Here is a 16,694-nt window from a genome sequence, read left to right as displayed (position 1 = left end):
GGTCTGATGAAGCTCTTTAGTGAAAGCGCTTACCACTGCTGATGTGTTTTTTACTTGAATAAATACACATTTTTATGGTTGGAAAAGATAACGGAGTGCCTGGTTGTCTCACTGTTATACCTTATTGTGGATTAATGTTCCAAGATAACTGACAAACTAAACTATGTATAGTCAATAGTAATTTGGACTCCCAAAACAGCAGCACATTACCTTGTCTCACAAGATAATCACCAAAAAATGTTTCAAGTTAGCACCTGAACACTGTCATAGTTAGTTACACCCACCTAGCAATATGCACTGAAATCAGAAAAAATAAATGTTGTCTCAGATGTCAAATGACAAGTTAAGGACTTAAAACCCCACTTCCCTGGTTTTTGAAGAGACTGAAGAAATTAATCAAATCCAGCAAAAAAGGTCACATTTGCTTCCAGAAAGAGCTCAGGTGCACAGATCACAATATTCCGGACAAAAGAAGAGCAAAACCCATAACCTAAACAATATGTAGAAAACCAGAGAACTGAAACAGCCAGTCAGAAAGAAGAGCAAAACCCATAACCTAAACAATATGTAGAAAACCAGAGAAGTGAAACAGCCAGTCAGAACACAGCTTACTAGTAGGCGAACAGTAAGCTGGCTTCCCAAAACAAATTACCTTCTCTCACAAGATAATTACTAACAGTGATCCAGGGTAGCTTCTCTACACTGATAAAGTTTTGCCCAATTAGCAAAATGCATTGAAATCAGACAAGCAGTAATGAGATAGAAGTAATCTCATAAATAAACACACGTATTAGATAAAAATGTGATGTTATGTAAGAAGTAGACAACTGCATTGTAAGTATGCTGCACCATGTCACATAAGCTTAGCACTAGGATGCGTTTTCCCCTACTATCAAGAAGGAAGAGCTGACTGGAGATTTGTTCAGTCGAAAACAATAATATTAAGGGTGGTAAATCAGTACAATCCCGTCATCTTTTGTGCATAGTGAAAAGGCTTTTGAGATGATAGATGGTTTGTTACCAAGTAAAGTGAACAGGTAGCTTTAAGGAAAAAAATGGGGAAAAACTGGTGGATTTCCAGAAATGCCTATACAACACAAGAAGCATCAAAGGCTCCCCTTGAACTTTGAATTCTATCACAAACACCTTGTGGAATTTCCAGGGGTTCTCAGGAAAACTGGAATCTAATGTCTGTGGCTATTAAAACTCTGCTATAGGAAATGATCTTCTGGTCTTGCTCCAAGTTTCTGAGGCTTGCAGTTAGAAGACTCCGTGCAAAATATTTAATCTGTCCATAATTTATGGGCACAGCTATGAACTACAGTCTCGTTAGCTGATCAGCACAGATGTGCCCTCTTCCAGCTACTGCATGACATAGCTTGCTGCTGCTAATGTTCTGTCAGCTGATATCAAACTCTCCATACTGACTAAAACTGCCTGCATTCAACAGCAAGAACTGCATGGCTTTAACAGAAGTGAAGTATGCTCCTCTAAGATTCATATTACTCCCATTCACCTTACAACGGAGGAATGGCAAGGAACACAAAACTCACTGTTTTATTTTACAGAAATACAGTTAGAAACAATACTATTTGACAAGATGTACACACCCAGACTGAAAATGTGAAAATGAAATACCTTTCTTCTCCCAAGGACCTGGTCCTGTTGAAAGACTCCATAGTGAACTTGACTCCTGAATCAGCAATTACTAAGACTGAACCCTAGAGGGAGTGCTAGCACACAATATCTGAAAGGCTTTTGGTGTCACAGCACAAGATTTTGAGGCAAGTGAATATTTCTGTGTTTTCCAGTAACTTGACTACACATGAACCCATGTGCTTATAACGAAATTCTGGAAAGCTGATTTGGTGTAAGAACCGACTGAACTGTTAAATAATTCTTTGTTCTAATGTTGACTTCCGATACTGCTACAGCTTTAGAAGTAGATAATACTTAAGACATTCAATATTGCATACAACTATTTTATCTGCAAGAGCTCTTCATGGAAATCCAGTTAAAATATGTACAAGATAATCTGTAATTCTTTCATAAAAAATGTCAGTAACTGCTAATAGGATACAGTATACATTAGGTCAAGAAAAAAACTACAGTAATATTATGTGATTTATTTAAAAATGCAAGTTAAGGATCTTCATGTTTTTCTTGAAGGTCAAAGCACTGATTTGTGGTTTATACAATATGCATCATAATACATATAAAGCTTTTCCAGCTATACAATACTTACCTATCAGCATCATTTTCTCAATGAGTGGAAAAAACTCCTTAGCCTCTAGATTGTCGGGTTCGTATATAAGAACTACAAGATTGACAAAAACAAAAAGTAATAGGACATTATTAGCAAGTAATATAAAAATCCACTTAATACAAAGATGATTAAATCAAGGTATTTATTTTAGAAATATACATCCAAGTGTACTTGCTCACTAGACAATTGGATGAAAAGTGTATGTACTAAGATGTATTAAATTGTGTGGTTAGCAACCAGTTTTCTCAGGCACCTTCAGATATATTTATTAACTCTTAAGACCAACATGTGGTGGACTTTGTCCTTGACTTCCACTACCCATTTTACTTTTAAGGTTACAACACATTATGATAACTGAGAAGCGTTAGTGTTATCATGAGGCGCAGTGTCAGGTGATTTGGTTATGGCAGGTATAACTGAACATTCACAGCTGAAGTGCCTTACGTGTGAAATTACATCTTAAACATGCATGAGTACTTAAAACAGAAATTAACTCACGTTTGTTAGACCAGAATCTTTAGTTAAAAAAGTTCAATATATGCACCTTAGAAATACAGTTAAATGAGCAAATGCAAATTAAATTTGCAGTGCAGACTTGCTTGTCCCCTTGATGCTGTCTTTAGGCTTTCTGTGAGCATTACAATATTAATTTGCTAGTCACCAGACCCATACTTGCAATTTTGGTGAAGCAACCTAAACAATCTCCTCCCAAATTTCAGATGTGGATTGTCGCTATGTAGCCTTCCATTCTTTATTCATCTCTTCCGGGGCATTTAAAGCTTCAGTAATGTGAAGAAAGGCAGTCTACAATGCTGCATGCGTCCACTGGACATTTTGCTGAGTGGTAATTGAGAGCTTATCACTTGGTTGTAGAGGTATGGGCAGACTATCATGCTGCCTGGTCAACAGGGCCGCTTGGATTACTTGTTCTCTTATGTTGGTTTAACAGTTATATTATACTATGCTGGTTTTATAGCTGTTGTCTTTATGCAAGGAAAAGCTATGCCTTTTTGTATAATAAACTGGTTGCAGTGTCTCAGAAGACTCCCCTAACTTCTCTTTCCACTACAAAAGATAAGGACAAAATAAGTTAACTAATTGAATATAAAGTGAGAATGACTGATTACTAATTCACTGAATTACTGTTAGGTGAGCATCTAAAGATGTATGATAATAAATATCTAAATATATTAAACATGCTCTTGGAGACTATTATAATAGTTAAGATGCAGAAAATGTTGCCATAAAATATAAATGCTGACAATGAAAAATGGGAATTCAAGTCAAATGTGATCTGAATCCTGAATTTCTGTTAGGGAAGTAAGGCTACCCAATGCGTCTTTGTGCAAAGGGCTCTAACCTCTATGTACTACTTAATTAGCATAATAATTTTCAAGATCAATAGATGTGGGGAAAGGAGAATTTCAACTACAGCTCTCTCTTATGGGAGCAATACATTTTGTGCTCAGACTGTCACTAAGGCATCTGTTTCAACCAAAATATATCTATATATACTACAAGAAAAAATCAGCTAAGCTAGAGTTTTAACTGTGTGATATCTTAAACCTCCTGTAATACAGGCCCATGGGATATATGCAAATGACCCTTTAAGGACATCAAACTGCGGTGGTGGTGCTGCGGTAGCATTGTCGCCTCACAGTAAGACGTCCTGTTCGATTCTCAGCTAGAGCATCCTCTGTGTGGAGACATGCGTGAATGGGTGTACCGTCGTTGAAGGTTGTGCGTCAGAGCCGGCAACTCGGCACATAAAAATCTACTGCCAATCATTAGCGGCCCGGAGTTCCGCTGTGGCGACCCCTAACCAGGAAAAGCCAACAGACACAACAACCCTTTAAGGACATCAAGTGTTTCAGCAATATGGCTTATGCATGTCCATAATTTTTTACTTCCTCTTTTTAAGTCTTTGTTGAAACATTCATACCAATAAAGTCAAACCCCACTAGCTCTGAAGAGGCATATTTCAGCCTTCTTATGATCTCATCATCAGAGCATATGTGGAATGTTTGGCTATACTTTAGAAACATGGTCTATAATCCAGCTAATGGCCATAACCATTAAAACGTCTGCAAAATTTTTTTTTATTTTATTTTACTTTTTATTTAACATTTGTTGACCGGGAATGTCCAGCTAGGTTCCACAGAGCCTGTTTTCAGTGGAGGCCCGGGGAGAAATGCCATGATGCATGATGCATGATGTGGGAGGAAACCGGAGTACCCAGAAACCCACACAACACACACACACACAACAGGACAGAAGGCAAGAAGGCAGAAGAGAGCCGAGCGAGAAATCACTGTGCAACCTCTGTGAGGCTTGAGCAATCACACTGCCACCGCTGCCATATCCCAACTAATATCCAAACCAAAGAGTAAAAAGGCCACACATACAAATCAATTGGTAAAAACTACAAGAAAAACCCAGCCAAGCTAGAGTTTTCACTGTGTGATACCTTAAACTTCCTGTAATAGAGGATCATGGGATATATGTAAATGACCCCTTAAGAACATCAAGTGTTTCAGCAGTATGGCTTATGAATGCCCATGACTTTTGACTTTTTACTTTTTTCTTTTTAAGTCTTTGTGGATACCGAAATCATACACCAAAATATAGGGAATGACTAAAAGATTCATCACATTGTTCTGGAAGAAGTGTAGCCTGAAGCAGACAAACTGACAACAGAAGCAATGGACAGGGCAGGACAGACTGATAAAATGCATTGTGTGCACAAGTAAATAAACAATGCAACTGATTGTCAAGTACAAAATGACTGACTTACATACTAAAACATACTGTAAGTGCAGAGTCTGTTTTCTTAAGGTGAAGAGATCAGGCACACAGACAAAGCTTCAAGGCTTAAACATTGGTAGCAATGTAGCAAGTAACACAGTTAAGACAGCAATGACTTCAAAACAAAGGGTATAAAGACTACAGCTACAACAGCAAGTTAGTCAGATGGAAGCATTATTTTTAGTTACACTAATATTTAGAGCTATAATTTTTCATTGTATTTATTTTGGGTAAATAAAATATCAGAACTGGAAGTTCCTGATAGCAGTAGATATAAAACATAATGGAATCTGCCACTTCAGTGGAACATATTTTGCAAAACCTGTATTTTTTATTAGTGATATAGCAGATGTCTTGTATAATTATGCACATTTAAATACTGATTACAGGGCAGCCACAGTGGTGCAGTGGTTAGCATTGCCGCCTCACAGCAAGAGGTGCTCCGGTTTGATCCTCGGCTGGGGTGCCTTCTGTGCGGAGTCTGCATGTTCTCCCTGTGGTTGCGTGGGTTTGCTCCGGCTTCCTCCCACATCCCAAAGACATGCTGTAGGTGGATTGGACACTCTAAATTGGCCCTAGGTATGAGTGTGTGCATGTGTGTGCCTTTTGTGGAAGGTTGGGTGCCGGGCTGGCAACTCGACACTGAAAAACTCCACTGCCAATCATGAGCGGACAGGTGATCCGCTGTGGTGATCCCTAACCGGGAAAAGCCGAAAGAAGAAGATTTGATAATGATTACATTCAGTGCAATGGCGATAACATTAGACTTGTATTTGACTAATATACACTCACAATTTCAGCTCTGTAAAAAGTAGGAAGTTCCAACATTTTCCCAAATCACAGATATCACCAGACTTTGCTCTAAATATGCAGTTATCAAGAACAAACTGACTTTCCAACACTTTATAGAACACACACAGAAGTGGCCTTGTTAACAGATAAGAACAGTTAGAGTTTCAGCTCTAAAGTTTTAAAAAAGATAAATCATTAAGTATATTGATGGCACAAAGATGCTAGCTCTGAATATGCTTTCAAGCATGCAGCCTACTAAGTGCGTGTGGTGCTTACAGGGATACTGTCTACAGTAGTGCTGCCACTTGAATATGTGCTAGATCTAATGATGACCATTAAGTCTAGAGCATGATCTGTATTGCCCAAAAGATGATGTGAATGTTGTCTTTCATTTTATGTCGGGAAGACCAATAGAGCTTTGAAAGATAGAATAAGAGAGCATTTATATAGCATTAGAATTCGATCTGAACATAATGCCCTCTCAAAACATGTTATGTTGATAGGAGATACACATAGATTTAGTTTTAGAGTTCTGGAAGTGATTTACCCAGATAGAGGTGACACCTTGTGTTTTATTTTCTGTATGATGACATCAGTTCTCAAGATACTGCCAAGTGTGTATCTTGAAGAGTGATATCTTCCAACTCCCCTACCCAGTACACTAGTCAATCAACAAAGCTATTGAGTTGCCTGACACACATCTTATAACCTCTGATATTTCTAAAGCTAACCTCTGCTGCCCACATTCATTATCTATCCTCTCCAACAACCCCCTATGTAAGTTATTAATTTCACATCTTAAAGGACAAGTGCACCAAAAACACCACATTCCCTCATCGCAGAATGAATTTTCCACCCCAAAATATCTTCAATGCTTAATATAAATAGACCACGTTCTAGATCAGGCTTGCTGAATGTGAACTTTCAAGGATACAGTCTAACCCTGAACCCACTTGGCTTTCCATCTATTCTGTGAAAACACAGAGACTAGTTTTTAACCAGTTAGCAGTTTTATATTATTACTGCAGCCTTATGACATCTGCATATAAATAACTTCTTAAATTATTGATCACTGGACCATGCAGAACACATTTTTCTGAAATGGTTACCCAATGCTGAAGAAAGATTTAAATTGCTTGGTGCCATATTTACAACTTTTAGGTTGTCACTCAGCCTCCCTTTATGCCCTAGTGTGTGTGAGTGTGTGTGTGTTTGCGGGGGGTTAAGTGAAGCATCTCTGAACCCTGGAGATGTGAGGTGGGTCTTGTATCCATTTAGCCACATACCATAAGAGCACTATGTCTTAATGAGTGCTACTGTTGTAACAATGTCATGGTGCTGAAGTGACCCCAAAACCATGAAGTAGGACCCTGTCCAGTGAGCATTATGTCATGTGCAGAATAGTATTTTTGGGAGTAATGCCATTCTACCATCAAATTAGTCCTGGCATCCACTTCTGCATTGTCAACAGGAGTGCCTTGAGTTAGAGTTAAGGACTAAGCTCTCTATTGTGAGGTGGATGCTAAACCTGGTGAGCTACCAGACCACAAAAAGACCACCAGAGTGGTGCAACTATTGTTATGTTACAAATATAAGATGCTGATTTAGAGTTCAGGACAGAACCCAGGAACTGTAATGCTAAGGTTTCATCCAGTAAACCACCCTACCTTATGGCAGATTTACACTGCATGAGTTAGAACATGCAGTCTGAATGTACTGTACATTCACTGCACTAATATTTGGTACCCGGTGTATCATCATTTGTTGCATGCCCTGCAGCACTACTTGTCTAAAGATGTTCCCACAGTTCACAGGAATATTTTGTCTCTCTTTTATTGGTATCATTGTTATATTCTTATCACTATGCTGTCTATGAATGTAAGAAAATAAAGAAGGGTTGATTTTGAAGATTATTTTTTCACAAGTTTATGGTCTGAGGAGTATTCTGGCAATGAACATGGGCTCCAGTTTCTGTTTAACATGTGAAACTGTAGCTATGCATGAAGAGTACATGAAGCACCACATCATCACAACACATGAAGCAAAATTTGACAGTCTCAGAGGACAGATGTAGGCTGACAGAATTAAGGACCCAAAACAAAGTTTTATCAGACAGTAGTTCTAAAATGAAGCAAGCAAAGTCTATTTCATAATCAAAGTGGCAACTATGAGAAGGAATGTATTTTAAGGTGAAGATTTTGTCAAAGATGTTCCTTAAATATTTACAGATGTTTAGATGTGAGCTGCCAAGGGGGAAATCAGGAGCTGAAAATTGATTTTTCTTACACTGACCACAAAAACAAGAGAATCTGTCATCAAACATTAAAGATAGTTTCAGTCATGAAACCTGTCAGCTTTTCAGCTTGGCTCTCAATGAAGGCAGTGATTTTGGGGACACTGCTCCTGTGACCATATTCATTTGAAGACTTACTAGATCACTTCCTGTGATGGAATATTGGCTGTGTGCTTTCGTAGTGAAGGGCAATACAACAGGCACTTCTGAGAAAACACTTCTTTTGGCTTTTCCCGGTTAAGGGTTGTCACAGCGGATCACCTGTCTGCTCATGACTGGCAGTGGAGTTTTTCAGTGTTGAGTTGCCAGCCCGGCACCCAACCTTCCAGAGAAGGCACACACATGCACGCACTCATGCCTAGGGCCAATTTAGAGTGTCCAATCCACCTACAGCACGTCTTTGGGATGTGGAAGGAAACCGGAGAACCTGGAGGAAACCCACGCGACCACAGAGAGAACATGCAGACTCCGCACAGAAGGCACCCCAGCTGAGAATCGAACTGGAGAACCTCTTGCTGTGAGGTGGCAACGCTAACCCTGATGCTCGAAAAAAAATAAACTTTGTGACATCACAATTAACGGTAACTCTTCTAGGACTGGAAAAATAGATTTGTGAATTCAATGACCAGATCAGTGCCTCAAAAATTCATCAAATTCATCAAATCAGCCTATGTGCCAGAACACTTGAACGAAAAGGTCACCGAAACTGGCAACTTTATGAGATTTAGGACTCTGAGTCACAGGCATTTCAAAATCTTGCAAGAAGGTGGTAGTGGAGTATGATGGTATGATTTACTTCAGCTAAATCCATGATTAAGCAGGGCAGGAACTGTAACCAGATCCAAGTTACTTGCTGGAGGAAATAAATCCTTCATTAGCAACAAAGACACAGATGCCACCTTATTGTATGATGACTGTTAGGTAAATGACCTGGCATTTATTATTCACGTCAATGAAATGATACAGATGAATACTGCAGAGTGGAGTGAAAGGAAAGGTTATAAAAGACTGCAAAACAGCAGGATTAGAGAGAGTGAAGTACGAAAGGAGAATGGAAGTAGAAAGAAGCATAACTGGTGTCTAAGGGCTGAGGCTCCAGTGGATGACCAACACGTGCATTTACTGCATAGGTAGTATGTTACAATGTGAGCAATGAGTGATGGACCATGGAGAGGCAGATTACTTGCACATGAGGAGTAAATGTAGAGAGGCAACATAATTGTAAAATAACTTGGTAGCAGGGTGGAAGAAAGTCTGCAAAAAGAAGGCAAGCAATACACTTTAATTTTATTTTTCTGGAATGAATGAAAGAGTACTGGCTAGAGCTAATGTATATGGCTGGATGGGAGAAAGGAAAATACTAAGCAACTGCAAATGATAAGACCAGTACTGAATGTAGAAAAATGGCGAGTGATTTTAATAAGGGGAGAGGCTGGAGCTTAAGTTCAGACAGGAACAAGTGGTTGCTGGACTCATGGGAGCAGTGGTTAGAGCAAACTGGGTACAAATACGAGGAGAGGGAGGATAGTGACATCAAAATCGTGTTTTTGTATTATATACATTAGTATGACATATGTGATCTGTGACCATTCAGTAGCATTTGAAAATCTTTTTCCTTTTTTGTGACCTAGGTTATTTGTGCATTTTGGATGTGGAACTGAATGCAGGCAGCATAGCTTTTTGTCAAAAGCCTTTCTTATGAATTAAAAAGTGAAAAGCGAATTAAGATCTACCTTTAAATATGCATATCAAATAGTACCTTGCACTGCCATCTCAAACTGCTTGTGCAAGAAAAAAGAATGACTACATGAAAAAAGACATGGAGGAGCTGTCCGATCTTGTAGCCCAGGCAGGTATGACCCTAGCCCTGAGTAGCATCCTGCCATCACCCAGAATGATACCACAGTACAAGGACAAAATGATTGACTTCAACAATTGGCTAAGCTTCTGGTGTCATTCTAAGGGGATCCAGTATCTGTCTGCCTGGGATGACATGATCGACAAACCACAATGCTTTGCCAGAGATGGCCTGCACCTGTCGCCCTTGGGATTCCGGATATTGGCTAAGCCTCTTGCTACCCCTATAGTGCCTTTTTTAGGCAGGATTCAAATGACAAATTCTCCACAGTAACTGGTACAAGCAAGCAAAATCTGAGGGTAATGCTACTTAATGCTAGAAGTCTAAACCTCAAAATGCACTCACTCGAGGCACTCCTTAAAATGGAGAACATCAACATCTGTGCATTGACAGAGACCTGGTTCAAGGCTTCAGAGAGCACCCCTGCATTACCAGGCTATAATTCATACCACACCTTTCGGCCACCTAAACTGGACCGAAGCACTAAAGGCGGAGGCGTGTCCATATTCATTAAGGATATCCACACCCCAGGCTAATTGCTCAGCATAATGCATCCGAGATTATCCAAGTGCAACTAACTCTGGGCAAGACCGCAATCCAAATTGTAGCTTGCTACAGATACCACACCATGCCCCAGGATTCCCACTCCTCATTTCTTGATACACTGGAAAATATTAAGGTACAACCTAACACCCTAATAATGGGCGATTTCAACTACCCCACCATTTACTGGGAAAACTACTCATGTACCAACTCTTGTGCTCAATGTTTTCTGGAATTCATAAATTCCAATGCCTTGGATCAACTTATCCACACCCCCACCAGGGGCAGCAATATCCTAGACCTGGTCATTACCAGCATGGGCAACCGGTGTTCCATACCAGAGGTCAATTACTCGTTGGTCAGATCCGACCACAAGGAAATCACCCTAGACATCCACATCCCACCCCACCCCATTAGGGAAACCACCGTAAAAAAATTCTCCAAAGCCAACTTCACGCTTAAGACAGAAGTGGCAAACTTCACGACACCCATGCTGACAGACAATAGAGGTACGACTGCTGAATCCTATACAAATGCACTTTATAAGCACTTACACGAGTGCATGGATCGTGCAATCCCTAACAGAACCAAGATGCTATCCTCCAAAAAAAGGAAGCCAGTCTGGTGTTCCCCTGCCATAAACAAACTCAACAACAGAAGAAAGAAACTGTTGCAAAAAAGAGTAAAATCCCATGTTTGGAGGAACTCCGTGGTCAGCCTCAGTAAGAAGCTGAGATCCCTCATAAAATCCTCGAAAGCTAGTTATGAAAACAAAATCGCCACTGATTCTAAAGACAACCACAAAGCATTCTATAGCTATGTCAAGACTCTCAATGGTAAACTCAGATCTGCACTGAGTTACAGCATAATGGCACTAAATATACAGAACCAACTGATATTGCCAACATCCTGGCAGATAGGTTCACATCTAATTTTACCCCTCTCTCACCCCCTAAAGGGCCCATCTCTATAACAGAAAAATGCAAAGTTCCTGTAATCACAGCTGCTCAGGTAAAAAAATACAATCTCCAAAGCCAAGAACGCAGCATCCATGGGGCCTGACAACATCCCAGGCTGCATTCTACATGAACTACAGAACAAACTGGCACCCCACCGAAGTACCATGTTCAATCATAGCCTCACCTCAGGCTTTGTGTCCACTTAATGGCGCACAGCAACGGTTACCCCAATCCACAAAGGGGTAGCCAATATGGACCCCGGGAACTACCGTCCCATTAGCCTGACGAGCCTGGTCTGCAAGGCTATGGAACATATAGTCATGGAACTTATAAAGAATGACATTGGCAATCTCCAAACATGGGACCCTACCCAGTTCAGTTTTGTAAAAGGCAGATCATGTCTCCTAAACTCCATAGACTTCTTTGAAGTGATTACCAAAGCTGTAGATGAGGGTAAGGTGGTTCACACAACCTATCTAGATCTCTCCAAGGCTTTCAACACCATCCCCCACTCTTGAATTACAGATAAACTCACTAAACTAGGTATAAATCCTTATGCCACAAGATGGGTTGCCAACTGGCTCACTGACAGAACCCACACTGTGAAAGTAGCAGACTCTAAATCCAACTTCAGACCAGTGACAAGTGGAGTACCACAGGGTTCAGTCCTAGGTACTCTCCTGTTTGGTATCTACTTCTCTGAAGTACAGGCTAACACAGAAGGTCTTTGGCTAACAAAGTTCACAGATGACTGCAAACTAGGAGCCATAATCAAAACTCCTAACAATGTGGACATCCTACAAAAGGGCCTCACTGAGACAGATGCCTGGTGTCAAATCCATGGCCTCAAGCTCAATGCCAAAAAGTGCATTGTCATCCCTTTTGGTAAAAACTCTGTACCCATGAACTACCACATAGGCAGTAATCTACTTAATACTGAAAGTGTGATAAGAGACCTTGGGACACAGGTGGACAGTAGTCTCTCCTTTGATAATCACATCGCCACAGTAGTCAGGAAATCCTTCTATGTGGCACACCTCATCACAAAAGGTTTCTCATCCAGGAAAAAAGAGGCCATTGTTCCCCTCTACTCATCACTCATTAGACCCATTATGCACCTCACAAGACATCTGCAACAACTGGAAAAGCCACAGAAATACCTCACAAAGAGGATTACTGGCCTCAAACAGATGCAGACCGTCTCAAAAAAGTCCAGCTTTACTCTGTCGTATATCACTTAATCAGAGGCGATCGCTGCCTAACATACAAAGATATGCCAAACCCAGAGCTGTTGGACATGCTCCACTTAAAGAAATCCCAATCCATCTGAGCTACATGCTCTAGGGACCTAAACCTTGTCACCACAATAAACAGAACATGCTGGAGGGATAGATTCCTGTCCTAGGGACTTCCCATACTCTGGAACAAACTACCTATCTATATCAAACAAAGCTCCTCATTAGCACTCTTCAAGAAAAATATTGATGATTGGATAGGAGATAGGAAATTCACCCTGGGGATCACTTCTGTGGCTCTGCTTGACAGGGGCACAGGAAAATAATTTTCTTGGGTGGCAAAAGTCAGGGTACCGTTTGGCTAGGCTTATACAGGCCCTAGGGCCAATAGCCTAGTACCTACCTATGAACCTGTGAACGTAACCAACTTAACTGTGATGTGTTAGTAGTTAGCAGTAGGTGAAGTTCAGTTTTTACAGCTTGCCTTTTGCAAGCTTTCTATTGGCTTTCAGGGAGTACCTTCCTGTGAATTTTAATTAGGTGTGAAGCTGTTTATTAAATGCAAAATACTTCCAATCAGATTTGCACAACTTATGACAAGAATACTGTATTAAAAACATCTTCATTCTGCAATCCCAAACACTGTGTCTGACTAGTTAAAACCTCTGTGTCCTCCCTTGCTTCTTCACTAAGAGGGAGGCATGAAAAAGCACACACCATTTGGATAATATTAACTTGGTTCCTCAAGCCTTGCCAGACTTGATATGCACTCCCTTGGCTTCCCTGATGCAGATATTTTCTCCCTGGTTCTTTTCCCACACTGCCTGCCACGTTTTTAAGATATTTGTCTCAACAATGCCCAAGGTATTTGTAGCCACTCTTTAGCTCCCACTGAGATGATGAAATCTACTGAATGAGAATTCACAGCTGTCTTACTGTATAGTGCCCACAGCTCAAAGAACAAAGGTTGGATGGAATTTCAGTAAATGTGATACCTCTGGCTGAATCAGTGAGTAATGAAGGAAGATTCCAGTAGCAAACCAATTTTTACTTTACAAAAAGCAATTAAGCACTGCCTTCAGTTGAAAGTGAAGGACTCACTACAATGTTTTAACACAAGCCAGAGAGGAATAGTAGAAAAAAGTTACTTACAATCTGAAGAGAATATAAAAGTAAATAATTTTGAACAACAAAATTCTAAGTTACCTGCTATAATAACCTGAATGAGATGGATAGTTAGTACATGATATAATTTTCTATGGACAGAGAATGTATTGTGGGAAGGAGAAAGTTAAATCCACACATAAGCATGCGGACATATATACAGAGAGATACACAGGGACCTAGTGACAAACTATTGCTAATAAACTTGGGTTACTGTAGGTACCAAAGAAATGTGCTTCTATACAGTATGACAGTAAAATAAAGTAAATGTCTTGCTTTCTAGTTATTTTAGATTAAACAAAGTAATTTTTACAGTACTATGCCACAATACTGAATACCAAAGTAGTCTACAAGGGGCTCCTACGTTTTCTAAGTAACATTCACCTTCTTTTAAAACAATTAAAAGAAGTGCAGACTGAATTTTATTTGTAATATGGCTTCTAAATTAATAGTAACAGTCTTTTACATTTGCAGCCACAGTTTTAAGACAATAGCACAAATTCTTTAAGCCATTATTTAACTTCAATAAAGATTTTATAAAACCTTAGTAAATTCTTCAGCAGACTTCACAGAAGCTGATATTTTTAACCACAGATTATGCAGAAGCAAGCATTTTGTGTTAGTCAGAGTGGGAATAGCACTGTCGTTTAACAGCCATTAACAACCATTAAAATGACAATCCTTTTACTTGGTAATCTACTTTCAACCAAATATGTACTTTACCATGGTACAAACTCACTCAAGACTTCTTAGTGTATAAATACTGATCACAACACTTTTTCAATTTCATTGAAGACAGTGACATCAAAATGGAGTGGAGTGAAATGGTTGTAGCCATGTACTTATTGCCAATTATAATGCCAAATAATATATTGCCAAATTGTAATTCTCAGAGATGTGGGCAAGGCAGGATTACTTATTGCCAATTATAATGCCAAATAATATATTGCCAAATTGTAATTCTCAGAGATGTGGGCAAGGCAGGATCTTCTGAATAATTAGCTCCTTCACACAACAGAGTGGCAGAACTGTCAATATTCAGCCTTTAATAAACATCACATCATGACCCCATTTCAAATCAGATCACCATATCTATTTCCAACATACAGATCAGCATATGTATTTCCAATATAGGTCATCTTAGAGTCTGCAAAGGGAGAATGGGCTAACAGGCCCTGATGCTCTCCACTGGGGTCAAACAACTTTGTGGTAGGGTTGGCTAATAAATCTCAAAACTCTCTCCCACCTACTTGGGTCTCTCTTACTGATCTTCCTTTCAATTAAAGGAGCAGGAGGGCGGGGGACTTCTACCACTTCCGCCAAGTGTGTCTTCTTAAACTCTGTATGCCTGCCCTCCAGTCCTTCTAAAATGTCTGCCATTCCCTCCTTTAATAAGTGAACCCTATCTCCATGGTACGTTACTGGCTATCTGACTTTTGTAGTGGAGTGTGCTACACAAGTTTCTCCAAACTGTACTATGAATTTGTACCTGTAATCATTAATCTTGCATCTGACCTTCTCCACTGTTATAAGGGCATGGCTGCCTGCCAATTCAAATGCTATACCACTTTTGACCATATTAAACAAGCCTGAGGCCACTGTTGTTTTAAGTATGCCACTTCTTGACCTATTAATTTTCCTAAGCTGCTAATTGGCATGTAACTAAGTCATTCTCTTCTAGGTGGAGAAGCAACCTGTCTGGGTTCTCACAAATTCTGCATTGTTGTTCAAGCTGCAGCCTTATCTCTGATCATTTCATACCCCACCCCTAATCATTTCACTGACCATGGACAGTCTTCCTTAACATTACTTTTGGCTTCCAGCTACATCCTCCACTATAACCTTTTCTTGTATGAATTGTCCAGGTTCCATATCTCCTGCTATGTGCCTTGGCAATGTAAAACAAAAAAACAATGTTCGAGCCACTTGCTTCACAATTTATTATACACATTAACCTTCCATCTCTCTGAATTTGATATACTCCTGAAATGTACCTGCCCTTCATTCTCGAGAAGCTGACTTTACCCAAAAAATAAGAATGGTGTATACTTAGAAGTATCCAAGTCCCACCGCCTTCCTTTACATTGATTCTACATGAAATTGTGTGAGTGAGCTTCCTTATTGATGGTTGAAAAATGGTCTCTCCCTTGAACCTATCATTGTCTGGTCATATTGTAGGAAATGCCATGCTTTCCATTCTATGCTCACTGAGGCCTGGAGCCACCCATTGGCCATTCGCCTCATGATTAGTTATGGTCTTGCTTACCCAAATGAATGCTCCTTTGCCAGCAGCCTCACATAATGGGCATGCAGAACTACAGGCTGCTCCTGTTTACCATTAGGCTGACTTAACTGCTCTGCACAGGGTTATTAAAAAACACCTGGCTCTGAAAAGCCACAACTCGTATTCAAGGCTTGCATTACTGTAGGGCCAACTAGGTATCTTCTGTCTGAGTTGCAAGGGTATCTCTTTGACTTACCTTTCAATGTGTGTCTTATTTGGCCTACCTTTGTGGAATCTGCCCATCCCATGGCTTTGTGTCACCAGCTGATAGCTTGGCAGGTATAAGGCAGCCTTCACCTTGCTCCTACCTGCCTCTACCATTAGCAGGATATATGAGCTCATCTGCTTTACTATTATGGTAAATACCACTACTAACCCTGCACCTTCCTAGTGTCTCTAAAATGCTGTAATCTCATTTAGTGAACTGCCCCAGTACCTGCACTCAGGGTGTTATTTATTAACTGCTGTTCTCATATGTCCACAAATCTCAAATGA

General features: G+C 40.0%; 1 protein-coding gene across 2 annotated transcripts in view; it reads right to left on the bottom strand.

Moving 5' to 3' along the window:
* The window catches only part of ERICH2 (glutamate rich 2), a 948,280-nt gene that overhangs the window by 36,418 nt on the left and 895,168 nt on the right, over window positions 1-16,694 (bottom strand). For both annotated transcript variants that reach the window (XM_044075511.1, XM_044075512.1), the window contains one exon: window positions 2,246-2,317. In XM_044075511.1, the coding sequence (XP_043931446.1) occupies window positions 2,246-2,317 (72 nt within the window). The remainder of the gene's footprint in view (window positions 1-2,245; window positions 2,318-16,694) is intronic.

This window comes from Protopterus annectens, chromosome 6.part1 (genome assembly GCF_019279795.1).
Source record: "Protopterus annectens isolate FY-2018-M chromosome 6.part1, PAN1.0, whole genome shotgun sequence".
In the NCBI taxonomy this organism is placed as follows: domain Eukaryota; kingdom Metazoa; phylum Chordata; order Ceratodontiformes; family Protopteridae; genus Protopterus; species Protopterus annectens.
The sequence above is the reverse complement of the archived record's forward strand: the minus strand, read 5'-3'. Positions and strand labels throughout refer to the sequence as shown.